Genomic DNA, 22867 nt, shown 5'->3' with positions numbered 1-22867 from the left:
CACAGAATTTAAACAAGCATAGCACAGAGGCTGAACAGGACGAAAGAAGACCGATACACATTCCAAATCTTACGGCAATTTATACGGGGATTCTTGATTCATCATGTCACACACACCAAACGCACACACAATACGCACACACGTACACACACACACACACACACACACACACACACACACACACACACACACACACACACAGGCGCACACAAACGCACGCACACACAAGCGCGCTAACACTCGCACAGACGCACACAAACACAACACACACAGACAACACACACACGCAGACACACACACACACAATTAAATGTACACACAAATGAAGTTCAACACAAAAGCTACCTAAAACATGTCCTTCTAGCGAAAGTAAAAAGCTTATTGAAAAGACACGTCTTTTGCTTTTAAATACCTAAAGAAAGCCCTGATACTCACTACTGAGGGTCCATCTGTGGTCTTCTCGTACTCTTCAATGAGTTTGTCCATATAAGAGAAGAGGTCCTGTTTCCGCGCCATCTCCATGTTGAGCCATCTGTGCTGCCGCCTCTCCTTCCACTCGTCCAGCTCCTCCTGACTGTGCGCGGCAGGACAGATGTTGTGCCGGTCTTCTACTCCATCGTACGGACAGACACCGACTGCGTGGCTAGAGGGATGCAGTAAACAAAGATATCAGCCATTACGTTAAAGGTAGAGTCATCTCTAGAGGCAAGTGGTCGAGTTTCGCAGATAATATTTTCTGAATCCAGCAAAATAATTGTATTGGTAATTTGACATTGACTTAAGACTAGGCAGCAGTTGCAGTTTAGAATAGCAGCATTCTGATAACCCATTTAGTACCCTCTGGAATTCCCATCCTGGCAATACAAGGGTCTGCATGAATCTATTCAGTCACTGAATTATAAATGGGTAGTTTCTTTATTAATCTATGATAAAACCTTACAAATTTGTTTGATTCTGTATTTGTAAAATGTGGCCTTTAAAAAAAAATAACATCCGCTTTTAGGGATCCGTAGTCAAATTTACAAATTTGGTTCATTTTGTAGTCATAAAATGTCGTCTATTAGGAAATAACATCTGATTCTATGGATCAATTAAGCATAGATAGTACTTATCATTAAAGCATCAAAAATGTTGTCTAAGAACAATTGAAATACTTGTACTTTCAAATATTGGTCTTAAACAGTAAAACCAAACAAACAAAACAAAAGCATATTCAGTACCTTCGGCAAAGTTTGTACTCCTCGTTTGATCCAATCCACGGCGGCCGGCGATACTGCCAGTTGTCGCTGGCGTCCGACCTGATCCTGGCCTGGTGGCCCTCGGACGAGCAGTGCTGGTCAAACGTCACCCTGCCGTTACACGTCTTATGGCACAGGTTACAGTAGTACTGACTCGCCCGTGGGGTGAGAAGTGGGAAGTCTGAGGGACGTGCACGTGGAGAAGCTTGAGGGGACGGTGTTGTGGGTGTTGATGGTCTGGTATGTTGTTGTTGTGAGAGATTCACCAAGACTTCAAGGTCACGAACTGTAAACATACAATTTTACAACATTCAAGGTCATTCAAAAATTCAGTTTTAGTCTTTGCAACAGTTACTAGCTGGAAGCGTTGTGCTAATGGCAAAAATGCTTCATAAATCATTCAGGATAAAAGCTGTAAATGATAGTGGACGAAACAAGGGAATTTGTTTATCAATCTGTTATTTGATAATCTGTACCTGTATCTATATAGCCGGTATAACAGCCCTTTGGCGTAACACACCAGCTCCTCTGTTACATAGAAGGAACAATTTTAGTATCACACCTTTCGTTTCTTTCATGAATGTCCATATCTTCCTCTCCTCTTGACTGTGAGCAAATGTGCACGTCTTGCCAACGGGACACGCGTTGCCTTGTTGAACATGCCAGCACATCTGGAAGGGCGACTTTGGCATGGTCAGCGGTTTCCGGATCTCCTTTTTAGCGTCAGTACTGAGACACATTCTGTTTGCCACGTTCCACGGGTGCTTGTTTCGGTGTTCGCATGTATGGCCAATGGTTGACATCACACTTACACCACACCCTGACAGCCAGCACTGCCTGCAGACGAACTGCAACTTGAATGGACATTCCACGTGTCGCCATTTTGCGGGAACGTTTCCCATTGGACGAGGACCGGCTGCCTCTGATTGGTCGTGAACCAATTGGCGTTGCGAAGTACCGTACTTTCTTTCCAGCATCCACACGTCCATCTCTATCTGGCCGTGTGCCCGTCGACACCCTTCGCCTCCAAAGGTACACTTGTCCATGTAGGCGCAGAATAGCGGGATCTGATTGGCCGCGAGCTGTGGCAGTGGCATTACCGATGTGAAGCGAGTCTCTCCTTTACTTGTTTCTCTCTCGTGGACGAGAAGTTCGATGTCCTCCTGACGTGTTTCCAAATGTCGGTCACACAGCGACGAGTCACTGATGACCTGAAATGCGACAAAAATTAATCAATATCTGTTCTCGCGAGAGACAACGGCGGGAACGTGCGTGACGTGAGCGAAAACGAGGGTCGGGCGGCAATAAACTGGTTCACTCTTCCAAGTATACAGGCGCGCGACAGTTACTGTGAGTCATATGTCAAAGGTGAAGGCCTCTTAGTCATAAGCAAAACACGACAAATTTAGACAATGGTTCAGACGAGTACTGTTTACAAGCCGGTGCCCTTGGTCTTTGACATATTACCCACAATGCCTGTCGCCGCACATGCGTACGCGGACGTGTGAAGAAGCCAATCGTAATAGGCCTACCTTCGAATTAGAACTTTTCATTCAAAAACAGAATGATAACATATGTAACTTCTACCTTCAAATACTTCAATGGAACTTACCGTGGGACTGCCGGCGCCATGGAAGCACTCCTTGCAGAGAAACCGAAAGCTGCCGCCGTGTTTCTGTCGCAGTTTATCGATAGCCTCAGCCTCTGACGGGGGCGATTTACTGAGCTGAGACATCAACTCATCACGGTTAAACTTTCCTTGTCGCTCTCTTGTCCAGAGGTCGATTTCTATCTCGCTATGAGTGAAGGTGCATCTGGAATCGAAACATTATGATCAGTGCATTGACAAGCTTTCTAAGTGTAGTGATGAAGTTTGTGAAATAATTTTTCTTTAACAATAAAAAAATAACTATGTAGGATGGTCAATAATCAGGAAAATGTTTTACTAACAGTAAAGAATCCATCAATTAATAATTGGATTTTGGAAAGTGTTAAACCGAAACGCTTGTCATACCTTGCCTCCCCAAGCATGCAGGGCATTGACGACTGGAACTGCTGGCAAAGTTTGTACGTTCCAAAGAAAGCGTGCTGCGGGCGCGGGCGGACTTTCTTAAACGCGTCGTCGGTATTCTTTCTCTTCCGAGCAAGAAGAACGTCTTCTCTACAGTCGTGCTTCTTGTTGTGTGCGTGAGAGTACGCCTCTGTGCCATGCTTGTTGTTGTCCTTTAGAAAGCATACATCACACGCTATCTTGTACTCATAGACCCGTCTACGCAGATCTCCGACACTGCTTTCTTCAACAGATTCGGTTGTTGACAAAGAGTCCGTGTCTGTGTCTGAGCTGTTGCTAGCAATGTCACGGGTAGACTGTGTTTCAAGCCAGCGTTCGGGATCCTTGGATCTTAGCTGGTCGGTCACGACCTTACGGTTGAACTTCTCTTCGCGTTCTCTTGTCCAAATCTCTCTCTCTATCTCGTTGTGAGCGAAGGTGCATCTGCAAAGACAAATGCACTGTCACTGTATTACATATAATTATAAACAAAAGTCATTCAGCATAACAGCATCATGATTCAGTCTATGTAACAAAATATCTATAATTCAAGACAACGTGTAAACTTTTTTATTACTGTTTATACAAATTTTAAACCCATTACAAAGATGGATCAAAACATGATAGATATATTAGCCAGAGCTTACCTAGATTCTCCAATCTTGCATGGACGAGATCCTTGAAACTGCCGGCAAAACTTGTATGTACCGGAAAACAAGAAGCTGTGTTTCGGACTCTGGCGAATCTTAACGAAAGATTCGTTGCTGTCCCTCTTCCTTGCAAGCAAAACGTTCCCTCTGCACTTGTGATTGGTGTTTGCCTTGTAGGAATAAGCTCCAGCGCCGTGCAGACCATCTTCCTGTACAAAGCACCCCTCACAAGCTAGGAGGAACTCGTATTTGCCCGACGCCAATGTGCGCACTGCCTTGGGCGGCTCTGTGCTCTCCGTAATCGTTGAAGTATTGGCACTGGGACTAGGGCGCAAACTAGGGCTGGTTCTTGTGCCCGAACTAGGGATGGGACTGGTGCCCAAACTAGAGCCAGATCTTGTGCCCGAACTAGGGATGGGACTGGTGCCCAAACTAGAGCTAGATCTTGTGCCCAAACTAGGGATGGGACTGGTGCCCAAACTAGAGCTAGATCTTGTGCCCGAACTAGGAATGGGACTGGTGCCCAAACTAGAGCTAGATCTTGTGCCCAAACTAGGGATGGGACTGGTGCCCAAACTAGAGCTGGGACTGGTGCGCACACTTGGGCTGGTGCCCAAACTGGGGCTAGAGCCTGTACTGGAGCCGTGGCTAGGGCTGGAGATAGGCTTTCTTGCAGAGACGGCAGCGGCTGTGATCTGTAAAAGTTTATGATGATTTGTAAGAGTCGCTTTATACTTCCGTAGTAGACTTTTCTGTATACAGTATATATCTCCAAACCTCAAACAATACAGATCACAGCTTTACATATGCAGAGATGTGAAAACATGCCTAAAATTGTTACAGAAACTTCAACAGAAATCACCCACCAATGCCTCTTGAACCTCTTTATCGATGCTGCCGTCTATGCTTCCGACATCTACGTCGTCCGCATACTCTTCTTCTTTCCGCTGGTCTTCCTTTGTCTTTGTGTCGCCGGTGATGTCGACGTCATTTCTTCCTTCAGTGCCAATTTGAACGGCCATCTCCCTGGAAACTTTACAAACTGCTGCTCGCTCAGAGGCTTGCTGTAAACAACAATCACAGTTATAAATAGTGCTACTCTTTAAGAAGCTAAGACTGCTTCTCGGTACCATGTACCACTTAAGCTTGTCACTCTCATTTTAACTCCAAAATGATTATTATACACATTAAGAGACTGTCTCTGATGGAATGTTTTCAACTGTCAAAGTTTTGCTGTCATGCTCATTGGATGCGTTCATGTTACTCACCTGTTTCCTCTTCTCCTCCCTTTCTGCTTCCTCTTTCTTCTTTGCCTGAAGTTGTTGGCCGATCTCTGCCGCTTCCTATAGACACGGTGACCATATGTATATCATCGATATATATCATACTATAATGTACTGAACTTTCTCGTGTCTATGGTCCCATCACGTATTACTCACCCCCATGTTATGACTGTACAAACAGAAAGAGAAGACAAAGAAACATGTCAAGCAGTAAGACGATGAATGTACAAGTGGGGATAATTTACCCTTTCTCTCCTCTTTTGCTCTGCTTTCAGTTGCTTCTTGGACTTTGGCTAAGGTGAGATAAAAATAAGGTCAAAACACAGTCTACTTTGTCTGTGATCATGTCATTTTCCATTACGGGAAATCATTTTTTTTCTCAATGGTTCCAAATCTCGACTGTAAGAAAACCACTTATCTATCAGCATACATGTAAATCTATTTATCTAGTACATTTTTGGAGTATAACGCCCAACCACCCTTTTCTACGTATGTACTGTGGATATCCACTTTTAAGTCGTGGTCGAATAATCCCTTACCTTAACAGCAGGCATTGATGAAGCTTTTGATTTCTTGCTTTTGTCGCTCTGTTCCTCCTGCCCTTCCCTTTCTTCAGTCGGAGCAGCACCTGAACTTGACACCTGGAGAAACAGTCACACAATCAACCCTCATGAGAAGCTATGACACCTGACTACACGTAAATATACGCGATGGGAAATGCTTTACGTCGTTAGTAGTAAGTAGGATGGCATCCAGGCTAAGCATATCGAGTCACATACTGGTAAGAACAATAAGGGAATAAATCCACGGGGAGAATATATCAAAATCGTTCTACTTTTGTGCTGTTTGTTTAAAACGTACAACTGTGTCAGAAATTATCGAGTATAAGATTTCGTCTCAAAAAAGCCTCTTCTTGTAGTATCGTACTTATCATTAATCAAACTGGTTCGGAAGATCAGAAGAGAGACTCACCGAACCGGTTGCGTCACGGTGTGAACGTTGGGATTCTGGCTGACCAGGGCTCGCCTGGAGAAGAAGACGACGGATCGAGGGTGGAAGCAGTGGGCGGATTTCTTCCATCAGTGCATGTATAGCTGCATCCTGAAACGTCATTGAAGTGACATTGTGACTATCAAGTTGTACGTAATATAATATTGAAGGTGGCAATGTTTATGATGAAATCACAGAAGAGATGGTTGTACAAAGATGAACTTACCGAGGAAGCTATTTGTCTGCACTCCTCTGCGGTGTGCCATGCCTCTGAGTAAAGTCGACGTTCCTTTTGTGCCCGGGCCTTCCAGTACAGAGGCTTTTGGCGACTTTCAGGCGAAAGATGCGCTAAACGTATGATTTTTAAAGCTGTTGAGAGAAAAATAAAAGGTAGGTTTGCACGTTCGAAAGTCATTCTTTTTACAACACAAGAAATGTTACTCCTCGAATTTTTCAATGCAAAATAGGTGTGTCAGATTGAAATATGCATTTGTAAGTCTGTTGGCAAAATGATGCAAGGCGGAAACGCAAACTATCACTAAATATGCTAAGTACATCGCCCGTGCATAAATTCTACAGAAAGAGTGCGATTTGGTACCTTGGTCACAATCCTGAATGGTGCCTTGGTAGTCACGCTGCAAAAAGAAAACAAAAAATGCCTACGTATAGAGTCCATTCCAAGACACCATGAGGGCTTTTAGGCGATATTTATAATTAGTCTGAATTATTTTCAATAAAAGAATATCTGAACCACAATAATTAGATTATTTTCAAAAAATTGACTAAAAAAATACTCATCTATTTGAATTTCTTTGAATATTTTAGAAACATTTTGAAAGTAACTGTACAAAAATATCTTTATTTAGAATAATTGTGAAACCTCTGTGTGATTATTTCACATTTACAAATATTTACAAAAAATGGTAAACCTCGCCAAATGGTAAAATTAGTTTATTGCCCCCATAAAAGTAAGCCCTATTGTTGCATCTGTATATTTTTAGATTTCACTGCTGGGCACTGCTGGATCCTTTGTGGTGGGCCATTGTTGCATGGCACCCAGCAATACTTTGCAAGGATGTATGAATTGCTATCTTCCCAGCCCACTGAACCATTTACAAAAAATGGTAGAAAATGGTAAATAATGGTAGAATGCTGTTATCATTATTTAGAAACCATTAGAAGTATCCAATTCCACACGATGAATATTTCCAAAGTTTTACAGGACCAGGGAAATATTTATAAAGTTGAAACAGTGTTAAAAATATTTCTGAAGTATCAAATGTCCTAGACATATAATTACAAAACTTTAAAATCAATTCTAAACAATGGCAACAAACATCCGCATGGTGTCTTGGAATGGACTCTAAGCGAACTCAACGTCGTCAGAAATAGAGATGGATAGAAATTAGCTAAATACCTAAATCAACGTGTTGTGCCTAGAAGATTTAAGCTAGTGAATGATGAAGAGTGGTGATAGTTACCGGCCCCTATAACCACCGAATATTTGGAGAATACAGTGCATGGAACGAGAAAGAAAAAAACAACTCACACAGCATTTTCTACTCCTACTGTCATTGTAGACAGCTAGCTCGAGCATGAACATCGGTGCTTCTATTCTTACCAGTTTAAAGCTACACGCTGCTCTGTTACTGTAGAGTTTCCTCACGAACTCTCTGTCGGCGGCGCTGCCATGGAAACCTTCTTCGTGCAGCACCTGACAGACCTCCAGGCAATGTGTGTAGTACTCAAAAGCTGTCTCAAAGTCCTCTTCTCCGTAACATTCATCCCCCTCCTCTTTCACGTCTCTCCTCAGTTTATGCAGCCAATCCTGAGGCGAAGTATTACAGGGGTTTGTTGGACCTTTTTTGTCTCTCATAGATTAATGTATCATTTCCCGTCAATCAAACAATCTACCAATCAATAAATCAATTAATTAATCCACCCATCAATCGATCAACCAATCGATCCATCCATCCATCCATTAACGAATCGATGATCGATCGATCGATCCAGACGTCAATCAATTGATCTACCAATCCATCCACCAATCAATCAATCAACCCACTAATTGATTAGCCAATCAATCAATCAATTGATAAACAAATTGATCAATCTTTTTTAATGTAAAATCAACTTCCGAATATGTGAATTTATGTAAGGATGCACATGATGAAAGGAATAGCAAGTTGTTCTTGGTACATTTCTGTTACGCAAAATCCTCCAAGTTATATACACGCAAACCTGTCTATAGCGACCATCAAGGGACTGGAGAAATATGGCCACTACAGACAGGTGGCCACTAGAGAGAATATGTTGATCAATTGACCACGAGAAATAAGCTACACAATCAGTACCCACTAATCTTTCTCACCAAATAAAATTGTCTCGATTGTCTCAAAATTCGACTGATCCTGCCAAAGCCAAATCTACCTAAAGTGATTGATATTGCCATGCGCAATGTTGGTAAATTCGCCGACAAAGGCACGCGTACCTTCCGTTACCGCCAAATTAAAATGACCTTGACTGGAACTACAAATCCTCGCAAACTACGATTTTAACCTTGGCGCAGGGTGACATACGGTCGCCGTATGGTCGCAATAGGCAGTATTTCTGTATCTATGGGACCGGAAATTGTGTGGCAGTGGCCGCGGTGGACAGGTGGCCGCTATAGACCACTTCTTAATGCTTAGGTCAATGGGAACAATCCAAGGGACCGTCAAAAAGTGACCGCAATGGTCAGGTGATCGCTATGTAAATGTGGCTATACAGGTAACAGGTTTGACTGTGCACTCTTTGACTATCAAAGAACACAATGGATTCCCATTGCAATGTGTATAGCACCAAAGATGTTGGCAATGCTTTCGAAACTTACCTTGTACAGATGCACTGGTCCATTCCATGGGACGTCTGACCTATATACGTAGGAGTGCCAAATACATGTAGACATTACGTAAAAAATTGAAAAATAGTGTAATATAGGAACAGACATTGATGTTTTGACAAGAATTTATTAGAAAGAAATTACATGTGCTTGACAGCAATAAAAATAGATAGTTTTCATTTTAAAGAATGTATGATTATATATTTATCAGGATATAAATCATAAATCTTTGTAATATTTCGCCTCGCCATCAACCCTCATGACCTCAATAAAAAGCGGCCTGCAGGCCTATCTGTTAGACAAAGGTTCAAACGAACAAACAAACAAACAAACAAACAAACAAACTAACAGACACAAAAGCAAACAGACACTGACCAACAAACTCACCATATATACCGCATACGTTCCTCTATGTCAAACCGTCGTCGTTGTCTTTCCCGTGGAAGGCGTCTCGGGCTGTAGCCACGGTGTGTGTGGATGCATTCATGGGCTCCACCGAAGGGCGCCAGGGAAGAGTAGGCACCGGCATAAGGTGGGAACTCCACCGCAACTAGGTCTAACTCCCCACTGAGGGGGTTAGGGACCCACATGTACTCCATCGTTACTCAGTGGGCGTACGACATTGCCTCAGCACTGCAGGTAGAGTAACATGGTTTAGATCATGAGTGTAGCGTTCTACTCTCAAGTTGACACGCTCACGGTCTCCATACGTACAACTGAAATTTAGACTTATAGTCATACAATAGCCATTTTCTATGCCCTAGGAGTAGGAGTCATAAGGCCACCTTTCCATAAGACGGCGATCGCGCTGCGCTCTCACTGCGACCTTGGAAAACTTGGCAACTTTATTCAGTACCTAATCTTCTTGGATTGTTAAAAACGAGACGTACAAACTGGATAAAATATTTACCTAGCACCGATATGCGTAACCTTCGATTTCATACTGGGTCATGTATCATGCAAAATGTAAAAATGTGACTGAAACACACAAAACGTAAAAATAGATTTTTCCATACAATTCGTTGAGCGGTCTGCTATATTTTAGGTCGCAGAGAGAGGGTGACAAGAGGGCTGTCCTAGTATAGTGGAAGGGGGGGTCTCAAATGGGACATGCCTACATTGATGAAAATATACGATATTGATACCGGTAATGTGATTTCCGAACCATCGTGAACTTTTTGACATCACCACGTCTATGAAGATTGAACATCCAGGAATGAATATATATATTTTTAATTCATTCTGACTGTATAACTGAACAATATTTTGAGAAATCATGATTAGACGAAGTTCCGAAGTCGTCCGACAATTTCTTCAGTGAACGAAAATTAATGTTTACATAAGACTTTCTGGAAAACAGTAACATCATATCGGCATTAATTCTTATTCATGTTTTCTAAGAATCATCACTGTTTGTTCACGAGACCAATTACTGTTTGTATATACTCGGACTGTCTGGATATTGGACATGCGGATTCACGATCACCTGTTTTTTTGCCCAAAACAAGTGATCCTAAGAGGGTCTGCATTGTCAGCATATGCAGTGTGTTCAATTCTCTACTAACGTTACTGGAAACACAATATTGAGCTTCCATATTGTTGTCATACATGGCCTGTAGTTGCAATGGCTGCAGAATAATACCTGAGACAGGGCGGAAGTAGATGCACCATGCTGTTAACGTCTTTTCGTCAATATGCTCATAACGAAGAAAATAACCCAGGCTGGTAAACGAATATTCCCTGCTGACTCATCATGTGATGATCATGTAACGTTCTATGATATAGAACAAAACCTGTAAATAGTCGAGAGTTATGACTGTAATAAAAACAAACACCGAACCTTGCACTCTCGGTTTCCGCATTCCTGAAACGGCATTATTTTCCTGTTCCCATGGTGATCAGACCAAACATAGAGTTTGCTGACAGAGTTCTATTGGTACAGGTGGTCTCCATTAGAAAGCATCCCTTATAGTTTTTGAATGCGTACTTTTCAAGCATTGACCTGCATGCATCGATCTAGTAATAGTATTTCCGGGTGAGCCCATAGGCCGGATGTACTAGCCTTGACCTCTGTAGTGTCAAGTCGTGCAGAAGACATAACATACCTTCTGAATTTGTTTTTGTAATACAAACACAGTTATTTTTATTTCTATTTCGACTGGAGATATTCATTATCGATGGACAGACTCAGTGAAAGAAATGTTCTATATATAGTCACGCTCGCGAGACCCGCCCCACAAGAGTATTTATTGCACACACGGGAACCTGACAATAATATTACGGGTCTGGAGAAGGAGATGCCATGCTAAGCTGACGATACAAAGTCTCAGTGAAAAATCCATGTTAGCCAAGTTGGTTACATATTGTAGGAGGGCCGAATATCTTAGGTAAGGTATAACGTTCCTGAAATGTACGATAGTCAACGATAACCTTGACCTGTCTGGCACAACTGCATGTACGTAATGCCGCCGGTTACGTCACCATATCAGGTTATTTATAACAAAGAATGCATAATTTACATTGCACTTGGTTTAATCCCATAATCTGCATATAGATTTGTCATCATGGTATACGTAGTACGTAGTTATCATGTCAATAGATAGGGGTGTCGTCATCTTACGGGTGACGTATTACAGTACTTATTCATCACTATGAAATATGTTCCCCCAGGCTTGTACAATGTACATATAACGTTATAGGTAATGGGGGATTGCTCTATTGCGTCAATGAATGACATTCCATGACACACCCTTTCAAAACGGATCCATGGCCACTATTATAGCTTCAACACACCTGGTCGACAATCCTTAGGAAACCTAACAAGAATGACGTGCTAACTACTAAAGTACCATGGCCCGGCCCACAGCAACTCAAAAGTCTGATCTCTCTCTCTCTCTCTCTCTCTCTAGCTCGAAACAATAGGGCCCCTTGACTTTGGACATTATTCTCGCACACAGTAGTCTCGCACACTTACTAGTATACTTGGAACTTTGATTAAGCACGTTTTGTTGAAATTTACAATGAAGATAAATGCATACCTGAGCCGTCACATTCATTGTAAGTTCTTGCCGGCCGTTTCCACTAGCACCTCTAGATCTCTGCTACAAATGTTCTTCAAATGCAACATACTCTAACCTGTGTAACACTTTCGATGCCAGTGACCGAATGGGCGTCCTCCTCACCAGTGGAAGGGCTGCTATTAAATTATGTAAGCATAAGTGAGGCGGTGTACACTTTACTCCAACCTTGATGTGTCCATGATCATGATTACGAAAACGTAAAACTGTTCTTCCTCGGTGCCCAGGGTTGACCTGTATCTACGCGATAGCAATTATCGAACCTGAACTGTAATTCGACACTAGTTTCGCTGTATCATTACTGTTTACCTTGTCTGGTTTCACGTCCGGGCATTCTTCTCAACAAAAGCCAGTAAACAAAAGAGCTCCGTGCCGAACCCCATAACCGCTATACCCAGACGGTTTTTCGAGGAAAAATCGTGACATTGAAAAGTTTTCTTATAGTGACAGCTGTTGTAAGATTTTAACGGGGCTCCATGCAACAGTACCGACTATGGCAGGTTTGAGAAGTTAGAAATTGCATGTGCACTGTATACCACAGTAACTGCCAAATGAGAACTTCTTGTCGTACACCGGTACCTGTTGCACGACGCATGTAAAAAAGACCTTTCTGGCAGTGTGCTATTGCACACAGCTTCGTCTGTTAGGTTTTCATAAGCGTTTACTCAACCTTCACTCCCAATATTGATATCTACGACGCTGTCAGACATTTATGCATGTGTCAAAGTCAGTGTTCTATCGTCAACACCTCTAAAGTACGTGGTTACACAAAAGAAACACAGTTTAACAAACAAACACAGTCATGTGAGGCACCTGGGCGTATTTCCAAGCTATGGGAGGGCACCTTTTGTATTAGGGTTGGGAATCATACGTCAACTTGATTTGGTGGAATTAATGAAACAACGGGCGACAGCGTTGTAGCCTCGCTGTATATCTGGTATATTCCGAATTCGTTTTGTAACTGTCACTTTATTCACTGTCACACACGGTATGACTGACATACATGGTGTTGTCGAAGACGTCAGAACGCAATTATGCACTGCAGTGTGAAAACCACGTCCGTTGCCTGAAGCAAGATACACGCATGATTGATTGCCTTGAAGTTCGCAGTTTTAAACGTATGACGCAACAAGTCACAGTCATTATATAACCACCATGAGCTGTAATTATAACGCTGGAACGAATGGAGTGTTAAGTGTGTGAAAGAGGCCATACGAGTGTATCCTTTTACTGCGTGAATACTATTCACAATTTCTTAAACATAGGGAAGAACATCAAGTTGGGAATATAATGGCAGCGAGTTCACCCGGAAATAGACGTCTGACATACTATCAGAAATATTACAATTTTACCTTAGCTATGCTGGCAAAACCACTTCGAAGTTCATTCCTTTTCGCTGTGACACATATATGTTAAAATGTATACATAGTCAGCTGGTTTCAGTGGTATAATACACAGTAGCATTGCGTGCTCGATACGCAGATCATGGTGTACAGTATACTGTTGTGCAATTATCTGACTTCTTTGTATATTCATTTGTACATAAGATATAAACTTGTCATCTTACCTGCATTTAGCCAACTAGAACCTTTCCATCTTCTGACAACTGCAACGTTGTAACATCGCCTGTGTTGTACCAACGATGTTTCTCAGTTTCTTGGTTTCGCCTCAGGTTGCATCGGTCCTTAGCAAACATGTACGCGAAACGCCATTGGCTGACGCCCTGACCAGCGCAGTGCATTATTGTTGACCTTAAGTTTCGGTGTATCCTTTGACCCTACCTTTGTTTACTTTTCTGGGGAGGGCTACAACCAAGGTATTGGCTAGCACCCTATCCTAACCAAGTATCCGTCCGCTCCTGTCTAGAAGATATCTCACATGTTGTATGGGGATTGATATCGGGTGTTAGTGGACGTCCTTCACTGACGGAGCGAATCTTCTCAGCAACGAAAATACGAAAGGCTTGCCGGGTCGCATGGATTTTGAAAAGTTACCCACATTTCCTTCCCTTCAACAACTCTTTTATCTATTATCCCCGTCAACGTAACTCTTCATGTCCTTGCTTCCACCTCGCCTTCCTGCGTTCCGCATTCACTTGGACTGTCTGCATGGATTTCCTTTTTTTGTGCATATTACCCATGCGTGCACGTGGCAGGCTTCACCAGTTTCCCCTTATCTTTCTCGCCTGTTCTTGATGAGATTTATTAACTTTCTACACCTGCACTTGGGATTACTTGATTAGAACAGGGAGGAAGTTTTGAAATGGTATACAGTATTTGACCATTTGTGCACCCTGCCTTCAAACGTACAACTGAAATTTAGACTAAAAGCCAGTTATAAAAAAGTCGGCGCTCTGAGACAAATATTGACATACCAGTACTGCTCCTTTGACAACTGAGCGAAACTACCAGCAAAGCAGGCATACAGCTGACATGTTTAGTTTCACATACTAAAGCCAAACATCACAATACGTGATACAAAAATGTAGTCAATACGTGACTTTGACTATAGTTCATAAACGTATCATATTACAGACTTTGAATTAGTTACTATATTTATCAGGAACAGATAGTGTGACTCTAAGAATGACGTTAGGATGATGGAAAAATATCTTCTAAAAATTGTATTTCTACCCATGGACGAGGAGAGCATCCTTGACAAGTTGAAACTTGCCAACGGTTAGTCATAGATTCTTATTGATTTTTGAACACCTGATAGTTGGACTTTGGTAAGTTATATAAGCTGAATGAAATACAATAACATTTATGCTGTATGGTATAGAGAAACCTTCAGAAGGTATGGTACACTATAGAGAAACCTTCAGAAGGTTTCCATTTTGTTTATGTTGCTGTGATGGCAAGAGTCATTATTCATACAAAAGCACAACACAAGGTTGGACAATTAAGTCAATAAAATTCTTAGAAATACTCTCTATCATGAGATGTTCATACCAGGCATAAGGTGTGTTGTACACATGTATATGTTCCATCAATACATGTTTCAGGGTTGGAGACTGTCTTGGATGACAAGTATCTTACAACTTTCAATGCCTAAATCATAGCAGAAAAAAACATATTAAATGGAGCACCCCTGTGGACAACAATCAATGATCAAAAGTGACAGGTGGTCCTGAAATTCCCTTGCCAAAATCCAAAATGAACAGGTCAGTTTATGACAAACATATGGGATGAAATTGTAACACTAACACTTTATTTCACTCAGTCTCAAAGTAACTCTAAAATAGTTGAAGAGAAAACAGTCTAACGAGTAGCAGTATGGGTTTGTCTTACTCTCCAAGCAGAAGTTTGGCTCTGGCTGTTTTTAGACATTTTTATGCATTGTGATATCTAATCAAGCTTTCTATTTTGTCCCGTTTTCTTTATACCGGAAGACACAAAGAAAATGTTACAAAGCAGTAAGCCCAATAAAAATGCCTAAAAAATCGTCTAAAAACAGCCTAAGCCGAAAATTTGCTTGGAGAGTATGTCTGTCTCCTCTGAGTTATGCACTCCAAGAGGGAGCCTTTTCCATAGTGGTGACCCGTTCAGAGTTGTAGTGGATGAAGAGTGCCGAGGCCGCTGCCCGGGCTCTCAGGTCAGTCAGCTCCATGTCATGGGCCCACTCCACATTCCCCCATCTCATGATCTGGAGGGACAAGGTTCAAATTTTCTTATTGTTTTTTTTGTCATGTAATATTTTTGTTGTACCAATCAATAAACAATAAAAAAATAGATTACTCTAAATATTTGTGGTGGTCATTTTTTTTTGGAAATTTTTTGGTGACAGAAATTTTGCACCTTTCATGTTTAACTATCTGAATAGGGTTGCTCCAACTATGAATGATGCAGAAAAATCTGGAGATAAAATCCCCATGAAAATATTAGAATCTACAGTTTATTGTAGTTGATACAAGTACAAGCCATTTTAATTGCACACCCTATTTGCCAGTGTATTTCGTGCAATTATGTGGGTGGTGTCACAATGTGAAGTTACCCAGCTGGACCACAATGGTTTGGGATCCAATGCAATTACCGCAACTGGTGTGCAGTAATCTGGTGTGCAACTAACTGACTGCTAACTACTGTATGTACTTCTACTGTATGTACTTCTACTGTATGTACATAAATGCAAAACATTTGGCCTGAAAAAAGGCAACATTATAGATGCTGTCAAAATATTACAGTATTATAAGAATGTACCATGCAATATGACGATAATTAGATATCATCATCTATAGATATCTATTCAATCTACATGTATGTAAGAATTTGATGAGCCACAGAGTCTATCTCTAGATGTATGATGAGTATTACCTGAAACTCTGTCTCTAGCCTGGCCAGTGCAACTGCTTTCTCCACTGTGAGATGTTTGTCCATCAGAGCTAGACTTAGAACTACTGACTTCAGAGTCTCTACCAAGCTTGTCACACCTGCAAAAAACACATTTGTATAGTATTATAATACACGTAAATCACAAAGTTGGTGTAATTATGATAGTGAACATGAGACCCCACACATCTGAAAACAGTGAGGCTACAATGTATAAATTTAAAGATAATGTTAAAACTTGTATTACTGTCAATCTTTAAATATGTCTTGTGTATTTCATGGGTTTTTCTGTAACATCTCACTGCAAATTACACTTATGCTTACTGATACCAAGAACCATTCTCACCTACAAGAGACCAGTGGTTGAAATGGAGAAGATGCTTCTTTAATGTTGACTTGGTGGCTTTAGGAATGGTTGGACCGTGGATACTGGTACTGGACTGTAGCTGGATGTCATATCTGGTGAAGAAACAAATTTGTTGTTATACAACAGCAGCCAAAACCTGAACATAGGAAAGCTTCTACATACACACATACGTACATTAATAAATGACTCAAGTGTATACATGTACAAGCTATTGATTTCTAACAGATGTATTCCTATCTAACCTTTCAAGTGGCCATATTTCAGCAAAAGCATTGAGTCGATAAGAGTAGGGGAAATCCTTGGTGTCCTAAATATAAGTTAAGTTCAAAACCCATTGTTGAAAGTCTTTGTGTACAGTATCCCTTTAAACAAGATCTTGTTGCTCTTCAGTTATACCACATTTCACCCTCTGCTCATACCTACCTTTGTCTAACCCAGTCCAGAAGGGGCTCCCACTCTCTCTCCTCTAGCTCTGCTAACTCTACTGGACTCTCTTCTCTGTAACTAATGGTAGGAAAGAAACAGCAAAACATAAAAGGTAACTAATGGGAAAAGACAATTGAAAATAAGATTGCTAATACAATAAACATAAAGAAGTCCCATCATTTTTTTAAATTTAAGATGATAACATGGTGATTGAAGACTTGACATATTTTTCTGTCATTGAAAAACTGTGTCCCCACTTACCAGATTGTGTCTGTCTCAAGAAACGACAAGATGTCATCAACTATCTGCTGTGGTGTCTTCTTGCTTGGGTTGTCGATGGCCGTATTACACAGCTGTGTCTGAGTGTGATGAAAAATATTCAAAAAATCACATCTTGTTTCAGGATGAATCCTACCATGGCAGACAAATCTAGCTGAAAATACAGTCAAACCTGTCTATAGTGGCCACTCAAGGACTGGAGAAAAGTGACCGCTATAGAGAAAATGCTGATCAATTAACCACGAGCAATATGTTACACATGATTTGGATTTTAGTACCCACTAATCTTTCTCAACAATGTTTTGTACCATTGTCTTGATCGCCTCAAAATTGAACTGACCCATAGTCAAATCTACAAAAAATGATTGATATTGCCCTCCGCTACCAACCAAATTACCCTGTCGGGAACTCCAAATCCTCGCAAACTACGATTTTAAACCCGGTGCTGGATGACATACGGTCGCTTTATGGTCCCAATACGCAGTGTTTCTGTACCTACGGGACCGGAAATCTTGTGACCATGGCCGTGTTGTACAGGTGGCCGCTATTGACCTGTATTTCATCATGCTTAGGTAAATCAGAAAAATCCAAGGGACCGGCGGTTGCTAATACAGGTTTAACTGTAGTAAAATGTAACATTTGGCTGTTTCACGTACCATGTGCATGTGTGACATTTTGATTTCTTTATGTTGTGCCTCCCATTCTGTTGCAACAGCGATGGCGATTGGCTCATTGGGTACTGAGAACAGCCTGCTCATTGGTGTTTTCAACTTTCTCCTGTCCAGGTTGATCTCATACATGCCTGGAAAGGGATGTCGAGATGAGTATGAAAGACTGAAAACATGTAGGCGCCAGTTATACCCAGTGGCTTAGTAACGCTACTTTACAGCTATGTTGTTATTTATTGTTGTGTTGTGTTGTTTCTATGTATGCACATATGCCCAGGATTACCTGAAAAACAAGTCTAGGTTGACCTGAGCTGTATTATTCCTGGTTAAATAAATAAAGTGAAATGCGTAATAAAGGACAAACTAGGGTATGTGACTATGCGTTTTTAAGTCTTACAACTTAGACATCAGCAGAACTGAAACTTTCGAAGAAGTTCTTTACTTACCATTGGATTGACTGATGGAAACATTCTTGTAGAATCTTTTTCTTGCTGTGTAGGTGGCAAAAGAGTGTGCATGTTACTAATTTAGAAAAGCCATTCAAGACTTACACATGCACAGATAAAGGTTACATCTGCATGAGGCTCAAAACTGAGGTTACACCTGTATGAGACTCAGAGCTGAGGTTACACCTGCATAAATCTCGTCGCTTTGGCTTCACAAAATCTGAAGGTTACAAAACATACAGTGAGTTCTTATCCCTTGCTCAAGCGTGAGGTTACACGTGTATGAAGTTCACAGCTAATTTTGGGGCTACACGTCCAAGAAATCCAACAACAAACAAAGCGCATGTACTCTAAACTGTGCTTAGACTTTCACCTGCTGCCATCTGTCGCTCTATCGTCTGCATAGGGGCAAAAATCCGCCCTAAAAACCTCCCAGCATGTACTGAAAACACTCCTGTAGCCATTTTGTCAGGTCAACAGGGTCATCGGATGAATCTATTCAGTGAATAGGGGTGTTGATCCAAAATATTAGAAAGTCATGATTTTTGGACAGTATTGCTTAGTAAGTAGAATTTTAAGATTTATTTTGTATTTTCAGTTTTTAATTTGTAGTTGATTGGGCACTAGTTGCTGTGATTTTTGCTGTGTCAGTAAAATTTATTTTTTTACATCCTCTTTCGTAATGAGACTGTACTGATATTGACCAATCAGAGTGCGTCTTTGCGGAGATTTTCCATCACGTGGTGACAGGAGGGTCTGGAACGTTCAGACTAATCCTGTCAACTTACCTGAGTAGACGGTGAGAGATGCCTGTCCGCGCAGAAAAGTGGGAGCTCGTCCCTCCCCCTCCCGTCAACTCCAAACAGCCCGGACCGCCCCGCTCGCTGCTCTACTCGGGGTCCAGGTTCACCGGACACCAGAAGAGTAAGGGAAACAGTTACGATGTGGAGGTCGTCTTACAGGTGAGATATGGTCGCCGCCGGTGGGGAGGGGGGCGGTGGAACCATACCATGTGTGTCACTGTGTGTGTCTCTTCTTCCAAGGCAAGCTCACATTAACACAGTGGACATGTTTCATAGAAGTAAACAACCCAAAAGGCAAGAGCAGGAAGCGTCGTTCATTTTGTATATAATTCATAGATTGCGTATGCAACGGTATTAGATTTCCGGCAAGAGCGGGTCTTTTGAAAATTATGAAAACCAAGGAGGTTAAAAAAGGTCTTTTTTAACCTCCTTGTGAAAACCATGCACTATTGTAGTATGACTATGAACCGTTACGTTTGAATTGTCACCATGAATTATGATTCTTTTAATTGATTTATTTTGTAAATCTACATCATATGGCTTAGAGACGTAGTAGAGTTTTGAAACTTTGGAATGACAAGCCAGGTAGCACTGTTATGTCCCAGACAAGGAGGTTAAAAGTATTCTTAACTTTTTATAAGGAGAATCTCATACTCATAGTATATGTTACTTTTGTTCCCACAGCAAGTTGATGAAGAGAGCTGCTACTTGTGCGGGTACCTGAAAATCAAGGGACTGACAGAGGTAAGGGTGAGGCATATGTGCCATGAGATGGCAGCCACTTTATTTCACACATGACCTTAAGTCTAACATAATTTTGAACAGCCAAATATCCAACAATTGTTTTTACACTGATTAAACAACAAGGGAGTAGAAACATAGGCTTAATACCTGCCTGTCACTATTACTATTAAGGCCAGCAAAGTGTTCAAATGTAATAGATATTCAAACATTGCTGTCTCAACAACAAAAACCAATTCATAAGTTTTGTTCGGGCCAAAAGAAAATTAAGAGTTCTACATTTTTTGCATAATATGGCTAACCATGACTAGAAAAATCTCCACGACTTACAAAAGTAAAATGTATTTATACAGCAATTTGCAAGGTTATGATGTGTTCTAAAGAGGAGACCATTAGTCTAATCAAACATCAGTCACAAAATGGACATTAATTACATATATGGGCATGATGCTGGGTTTCAGAATATATTCCCAAGGTCTTAGTGTTTTGATGGTGTGCCCAAACAAACACTCTTCTTTCCTAGTACAGTGTATATCGTGATTAAATCTTGCTCTGTGAAGTTATGCATTGCAAAGCTTGGCATAATGCCAGAATTCTAAACTAGTGTTTGTTTGCGCACACCATCAAAACACTAAGACCTTGGGAAGATATTTTAAGCCTAGCATCATGTTATTATTTATATAATCCTAGAGCCCAAAGCCCCTGTGAATATCTGTATAAAGTGCCCTCCTCTAACAAAGAAAAGCTTAAAGTTGACGTTTCTTCAATATTCACATTCCGTGTTGGGTACCTTAAGCAGTTGACGTTCTTTGTCTCTCCATGGATAGTTGAAACAAGAGCCAAATTATGTACTGCTAACTTGTAGAATGTTAATAGATTTTTCTCCTGGCTGGCATAGACAAGTGTCCCTGGCAATCCTTTTGAAGTTTGTAGGATGAAAGAAAAAAACTTACTGACCAGTCACCTGTTTGCTGACCTGTGTATAATCATGCCCAGGTGGCCAGAAACAACTGCTTTCCATACAATTTACAATTCTGTTACTAAGTTGTCTGTAAGCAGTTGACCTAGAAAAAGAACATTAGTATGAGCCCTGTCATGTGGAATTAAATGCACATGATAGCCAGTTGTTGCCTTTGGGCAGATTTGGAATGTACCACTCCATCGCTGTGTTTCAGCTTACTGTGGGGATATACAGTCCATCATGGACAAAGGCCCTGGTGTACTACATGTTAAGGACCTAGGAGAGACAGCTAAGAAGCACTTTCTTGTGCATATGGTTAGCAACTTTTAAAGCTAAAATCTCTCAACCAGTGTTTTTGGTGGATGTACCAATGTATGTAATAACTTTATGTGGTCTCAAACTGGTGTTTTTGGGTGATACGGTATCTGCCAGCTATCTCTAGATGGTAAGTATAAATATAGATGGCCCAGTATACCTTAAAGGCGTAATGATTTGGAAATCACATTCTGCCAAGTCAGGATAAAATCTATATGGCAACCAATGGCAACAGCAGATTTTCTAGTCTAGATCCTCAAACCGTGATCGGCAGACTTCATAGTTTATATTTGTGAATTGTTATTAAACAGTTACCTAATTAGTAAACTCATATTTATATTCATGTATGTCTTTTGTTCTTTCAGGAATTTCCAACGTTAACCACCTTTTTTGATGGTGAGATCATCAGCAAGAAGTACCCATTCCTAACCAGGAAGTGGGATGCTGATGAAGAAGTGGACAGAAAACATTGGGTAATTTAATTTTGATAGTTGCATGTACAACTTGTGGGATTTAGATGTTTTAAAGGAGAACAGAATTATCTTCAAACTAAACTGATATATTGATACATGTACAGTACTGTGTAATAAACATCGTTGCTTCAATTTTCAATGGCATACATGTAGTAGTAGTTGCATTGTAATGTGAATAAGTTATGATCATGTAGCACGTTAAACAGCCTCATTACTCATATTTGGGGTACCTACTGGCTGGCAAAATACACCAGATGATTATTGGACATGTTTAACTTTGGTTAGGGCGCTTGAGATTTATGATTTTCATTCATTTGTTTTCAGGGCAAGTTCCTGTCCTTCTACCAGTATGCCAAAAACTTCAACTCAGACAACTTTGACTACGATGAGCTGAGGAATACAGACTTTGTATTCATGAGGTGGAAAGTAAGTTTCTTTTGTTGTGCCCTTTGATACAATCACAAGGAAACTGGAGGACATATATATGTGTTTTTTCTGGGCATGTGTGTTTGTGTGGGTGTGTACGTTTCTGGCGCTATATCTCCATCTATTTACATATATGTGGGTAGGTGTTGTTGACCTGATGGTCAAGTTTGATTTTTGGTCTCCTGGTGGCTGACCTTGATACTGCAGCAGGACTTCCTATTAAGTATCTTTGGCTATGGACATGCTATGATCTTGATTTTTTGTGACACATAGCCTGCCATATAAGTAAGGGTTGGTGTAAGTTTGAGCACCCTAGCAGCTTACTCTGGAACTGCAGGGGGTGTAACCAAGAAATATGGATTTTTGGTCATAATTTCTTTGTACTGGTTTGCGTCTGTATGAAACGTTAACTGTAACATCTATTTTCTTCTTGCCCCTGTACAGAAACACTTCCTTGTGCCAGAC

General features: G+C 41.0%; 4 protein-coding genes across 4 annotated transcripts in view; 1 reads left to right on the top strand and 3 right to left on the bottom strand.

The window, feature by feature from the left end:
• The window catches only part of LOC118429792 (helicase with zinc finger domain 2-like), a 40259-nt gene extending 39620 nt beyond the window's left edge, over positions 1-639 (bottom strand). The window contains exon 1 of the mRNA XM_035840426.1: positions 436-639. Within this exon, the coding sequence (XP_035696319.1) occupies positions 436-522 (87 nt within the window). The 5' untranslated portion in view covers positions 523-639. The remainder of the gene's footprint in view (positions 1-435) is intronic.
• Positions 640-1213: 574 nt separating this feature from the next.
• Positions 1214-9724, bottom strand: LOC118428481. The gene is made up of 15 exons (XM_035838564.1): positions 9480-9724; positions 9084-9123; positions 7833-8039; positions 6810-6846; positions 6438-6580; positions 6194-6322; positions 5761-5862; positions 5467-5514; positions 5207-5281; positions 4805-5002; positions 3936-4633; positions 3253-3732; positions 2851-3052; positions 1801-2449; positions 1214-1524 (listed from the first exon to the last, which is right to left on the bottom strand). Exons 1-15 carry the CDS (start codon positions 9689-9691, stop codon positions 1214-1216), a joined length of 3531 nt encoding a protein of 1176 aa, XP_035694457.1. The 5' UTR covers positions 9692-9724.
• Positions 9725-15357: 5633 nt separating this feature from the next.
• Positions 15358-19209, bottom strand: LOC118429206 (ATP synthase mitochondrial F1 complex assembly factor 2-like). The gene is made up of 8 exons (XM_035839667.1): positions 19057-19209; positions 18684-18728; positions 18226-18371; positions 17552-17649; positions 17288-17368; positions 16844-16956; positions 16483-16598; positions 15358-15814 (listed from the first exon to the last, which is right to left on the bottom strand). The coding sequence occupies exons 1-8, from the start codon at positions 19145-19147 to the stop codon at positions 15671-15673; spliced, it is 834 nt and encodes a 277-aa protein (XP_035695560.1). The 5' UTR covers positions 19148-19209; the 3' UTR covers positions 15358-15670.
• Positions 19210-19421: 212 nt separating this feature from the next.
• The window catches only part of LOC118429207 (glucose-induced degradation protein 4 homolog), a gene marked incomplete in the record, with an annotated part of 8553 nt that continues 5107 nt past the window's right edge, over positions 19422-22867 (top strand). The window contains 5 exon segments of the mRNA XM_035839668.1: positions 19422-19645; positions 20171-20230; positions 21869-21976; positions 22301-22402; positions 22847-22867. Coding sequence (XP_035695561.1) covers positions 19490-19645; positions 20171-20230; positions 21869-21976; positions 22301-22402; positions 22847-22867 — 447 coding nt within the window.

This window comes from Branchiostoma floridae, chromosome 13, assembly GCF_000003815.2.
Source record: "Branchiostoma floridae strain S238N-H82 chromosome 13, Bfl_VNyyK, whole genome shotgun sequence".
In the NCBI taxonomy this organism is placed as follows: Eukaryota; Metazoa; Chordata; class Leptocardii; order Amphioxiformes; family Branchiostomatidae; genus Branchiostoma; species Branchiostoma floridae.
Note: the sequence above shows the minus strand (reverse complement) of the source record. Positions and strands in the feature narration are given on the sequence as shown.

What these genes read in the sequence shown, in the direction of transcription:
- LOC118429206 (XM_035839667.1), bottom strand. Translation starts at nt 19,147, where the DNA reads ATGGCTACAGGAGTGTTTTCAGTACATGCTGGGAGGTTTTTAGGGCGG. An exon ending in AAATGTCACACATGCACATG is followed by an intron (nt 17,650 to 18,225) that starts GTACGTGAAACA and finishes CATCACACTCAG; the next exon opens with ACACAGCTGTGTAATACGGC. An exon ending in CTTGAGACAGACACAATCTG is followed by an intron (nt 17,369 to 17,551) that starts GTAAGTGGGGAC and finishes TCCTACCATTAG; the next exon opens with TTACAGAGAAGAGAGTCCAG.
- LOC118428481 (XM_035838564.1), bottom strand. Translation starts at nt 9,691, where the DNA reads ATGGAGTACATGTGGGTCCCTAACCCCCTCAGTGGGGAGTTAGACCTA. An exon ending in AGCAAAAGAGGAGAGAAAGG is followed by an intron (nt 5,282 to 5,466) that starts GTAAATTATCCC and finishes CCGTGTCTATAG; the next exon opens with GAAGCGGCAGAGATCGGCCA. An exon ending in TGCAAGATTGGAGAATCTAG is followed by an intron (nt 3,733 to 3,935) that starts GTAAGCTCTGGC and finishes TTGTCTTTGCAG; the next exon opens with ATGCACCTTCGCTCACAACG.